Source organism: Misgurnus anguillicaudatus, chromosome 11 (assembly GCF_027580225.2).
Source record: "Misgurnus anguillicaudatus chromosome 11, ASM2758022v2, whole genome shotgun sequence".
Lineage (NCBI taxonomy): Eukaryota > Metazoa > Chordata > Actinopteri > Cypriniformes > Cobitidae > Misgurnus > Misgurnus anguillicaudatus.
In genome coordinates, this window is record NC_073347.2 from 31,710,464 (window position 1) to 31,714,582 (window position 4,119).

Below are 4,119 nucleotides of genomic sequence, written 5' to 3' on the forward strand. Positions count from 1 at the left end.
TTTTTTTCCTACTATGGAAGTCAATGGTCACTTTCTACCGAGCCCCTAAGGTGACATTGGAGTAAAAAAATCTAAAATTTAGTTTCATGTGCTCACGTGAAACCTTCATGTGCAGAATTTTTTTTTTAAAGTTTAGTTTCGCGTGGGCACGTGAAACTATCACGTAAGACATTTAATCAAGTAAGACATTTAATGATAAATTTGTTGTTCTAATATAAAAGTAAAACAATGAGCAGAGATATTTTTTCATTATAATAATAGATTTTAATTTAAGAAACCGTGAGCTGTAACAAAACTATACATTTTCAGTTCTCATTTGGCAACAAAAAAATACAAGCGTCTAGAGTATGTTCATACAGTGACTATTCAAAACCACTTTTAGGCAGCTATAGCGTTACAAAAGATACTTCATTACAAAAATAGCAGCAACTTGTTGAAAAAAATCTGTACAGGACATTTACATGTATACATATTTGACCCCCCCCTAGATGTTTTTCATTTATCAAGTTCATAATTTAACTTCGGCCTACTCCAGCCTGAATCATTTCCCCATGCAGAGGCTGTGAAGACTGGCCGTAGAGACGGGAAGAGGCTGGCAGAGGGAACACGGGCACGGCATGCCCGGGAAATGCCTGTAGCTGCTGGAGAGGTGAAGAGGGTCCTTCAGCAGTGTAGGGAGAGGTGGAGCAGGGAACCCCAAATAACCAGCAGTGGGTGGAGAGTGTGGGGCTTGAGCCACGGTCGGTGTGGAGGTGTGCTGGAGAGAAGCGGCCGAGGTCAGAGAGTGCAGGGACGGGGTAAGCGACAGTAGAGGCATCTGGGGTACAGGTGCACTCGAGGCTGGAGGTAAAACTCGTCTGGCTGCGTGTCTCTGGGCGTTTGCTCCGTACACATCACCAACCAGCTTCTTCATCTCATCCAAAGAGCTGGACAGCATGAGGATGTAGTTTCGGGCGAGTAAGAGGGTAGAGATTTTGGAAAGTTTGCGTACGGATGGACCCTGTGCGTAGGGCATCACCTCTCTGAGCCCGTCCATGGCCTGATTTAAGTCGTGCATTCGTTTGCGCTCACGGCTGTTGACTTTCAAACGCAAATCCTGCACGTCGTCTTTGGGGAGCTCTGCCCGTGCCCGGTTCTTTAAGCCAGACGCGGTGCTCTGCGCCCGTTCGGGACCCTTTTCGGCCATGAGCTGCGCTGATTCTCGGTCTCCACAGTACGCCTGGAACATCTTGTTGGAGAAGAAGGAGCCCACAGCGGAGTCCACGGCCAGGTCAGGGGAAGAAGATCGGCTGCATGTGGAAGCTGTGTCAGATTCCATCTTGTCCCAAAAGCAAAATCAGACACTTAAAAGCTTCTTGTGTTGGTTTAAAGCTTAAAGAAAAATCTGCTTGCGTTAAGTTTCAAATGCTGAAGTTTTCGGCCTAAATGCAATGTTGCTTTTATCCGCGTTGATCTGACAGTTCAGCTTGAAGGTCTGCAGTACGAGTGTGTGTGTGTGTGTGAACATCAAGGGGGCTGTATTTATACCCCACAACACCACAAAGACACAATGAGACGCATAATGTGACATTAGGCGCTGAGCCAATGACAGAGGGGACACACTTTCACCCCCACACACCCCTCATCTGCCCCAAAAGCATTGTATACACCCCACCTCCACATACACACACATGTGCACACAGACATACAAAACTCCAAAAGCATTCAAACGTATGTGCAAAAGCATGATTAAATGAAAAAAAATCATGCAAAATGTGATTATCATACATAATTTGTCTTCATTTTAAAATCAGGATATTTTTTCAGGTTTTGTTTTAAATCATTAATCGAATATACAATAAACAATGTGTCTAACCATTAACAGGTCAAACATTTTAGGTTACACAAACTGTCAAAAAAATCACGCAACTTACATTTCAGAAACAAATAAAAAAGTGAGAAAAAAAAGTCTCTCTCTCTCTCTCTCTCTCTCTCTCTCTCTCTCTCTCTCTCTGAGTTGTGTAAACCTGAATTAAACTTGAATTAAAGACAGTTTAGGGACACTTTAACTTGGCACTGGCAGTCTAAATTCCATAAGACACTATAGGGTTTGAAGAGCCTGTGAAATGCCCCCGTGGAGGGCAGGGGAGGGGCAGTTAGAGAGTTATTATCCAGCAGAACTGCACTGATTTTAGTGGAGTCATTAACATCTCTATTGCACACTTTAACACTTATCAAACCGTGTCAACACAAAACCACATCACTTCAAGACACATTATTATAAACGGGCCTGTCTACATTGAGAGTGCCTGATGCTGTGTGAAGGGTCAATAATTAAATTTTTATAAAAGTGTATTTATTTAATTTAAAAATAAAGTAGGATACTATTTAAGGTTTACAGTTGAAGATTGAGTTACACCAGAAATGATGTGCATTTCGTGGTGTGGTCACTAAATATGATTTATTTATTATTATTTTACTCTTTTTTCGTGTCATTGAGCGTAAATGTCTTTTTCGTGTCACTCAGCACAAATTTCTGTATATTGCTTTTTGTGTCCACAAGTACGACTTTTTTTCGTGTCATTTTATGTATTGGTTTCTCAATTTTTTTCACCATTGTCGTTTGGGGTTAAAACAACTTTCTGTTACATTTCAGACATTCTAACCCAAACCCCAACTCTATCTCCGACCCCAAGTGATAATAGTTTAATAATTGGAGGGAAAAAAAGAAAAACTATTACATAAAATGACTGGGAAAAGAATGTCATGCTCAGGGCCACGAAAACATCGGAATGGTCCTGATGCTGATGCTTTCTGGTTGTAAATCCTGCAGAGATTTAAATTCTTGAAAAAATTGATAACTTTTCACAGTTAAGAATTTGTTGTTTTGTATATGTATTAACGCAGTATTACATTTCTTTAAAATACGGTAACTTTTTATAGTTGTATTAGGTACAACATGATCTCACGGAAAGTCCTGTTATAGTCAGGAAAAATGTGATCAATTTATTCGTGTCCATGGCACGAAATTCAGTTTTTTTGTGCCTTGAGCACAAATGTCTTTTTCGTGTGTATTGTTTTCTACTTTTTTTCTATTTTAAATTATTGTCCCTTTGTATAATTTTTGGGTCTACACAACAGCATGTAACATAATTATGAATCCACAATACTACTGTTGTTGTCGCTTGCTCTCGAGTGTTCACGTACCACGCATCGCCGTGGACCATTCCAATATAGCAGACAACTTGCATATAATGGCACAAAGAAACAGCTGCTAATGACGCATCTATATATATATAGATCTATGGAATATACAGCCAAGACAGGTATCAACTTAAAAAGTTACTTCAGTTGGTAACACCTAAAAAATTAAGTTGATTCAACTAAGATTTTTCACCTAAAGTGAAACTAAAGTGAAATTTTCAGTTGAATAAACTTAAACCTTTAAGGTGTTTATTCAACTTTTTACAACATAAAACAGAGTAAATGAAGAGTTTGGTTCCAAAACACGATCAACGGCATTTAAAAAAAGTAGTTATCGCCAAAATCAGTATTGTATCAGGTCAGTATTAAAAAAAGTAAATACTTAATTTTACGCAAAATCCGATATCCTTCGTCATCTTTTTTCCAAACCACGACAAAACGCCAGTCCTCCTCCTCTGCAGAATGCAATAAATCTGCTTAACCAATCACAGCGCACCATTCCACGCATTGTAAACAATAATGTCGGAGCTTTGAATACACACAGAATCCTAGTTTTCCTCATCTACTTTGAACTTCGTGATCATCAACAAACAAGCAAAAACAAAAAAGTAATTTTTATGGCATTGATAAACCTGTGGTGGTTTTCTGTGGCGGGGAAGAAACATAAACCGTTAATTTACGTGAGAGGCACTTGGGAGATGGAAAAATGCCGTCTGTTGCGTGTTCTCACACGACAGCATCAAGCTTCTGTCATGCTAACACATTGACCCCGAGGGAATCTTATGAAAAACGTTCCATTATTTTACTCGAAGTCAACGAAAATCGAGCTGGACCAAAACATTTTACAGCTGATCGCTGTCAAAAAAGTTCAGCGACAAAGTTCCAATGATGACAGCAGCAATGACAGTGTTATTAATATGACAAAGTAAGTGTTTT

At 39.5% G+C, this 4,119-nt stretch overlaps 1 protein-coding gene across 1 annotated transcript; it reads right to left on the minus strand.

Annotated features, from left to right (window-relative positions):
• Positions 1-298: 298 nt before the first annotated feature.
• Positions 299-3,882, minus strand: olig4 (oligodendrocyte transcription factor 4). Its single transcript, XM_073873653.1, has one exon. It carries the CDS (start codon positions 1,316-1,318, stop codon positions 542-544), a length of 777 nt encoding a protein of 258 aa, XP_073729754.1. The 5' UTR covers positions 1,319-3,882; the 3' UTR covers positions 299-541.
• Between the last annotated feature and the right edge of the window lie 237 nt (positions 3,883-4,119).

Bases quoted from the DNA above. Each gene is read 5' to 3' on its own strand.
- olig4 (XM_073873653.1), bottom strand. From the start codon at position 1,318: ATGGAATCTGACACAGCTTCCACATGCAGCCGATCTTCTTCCCCTGAC.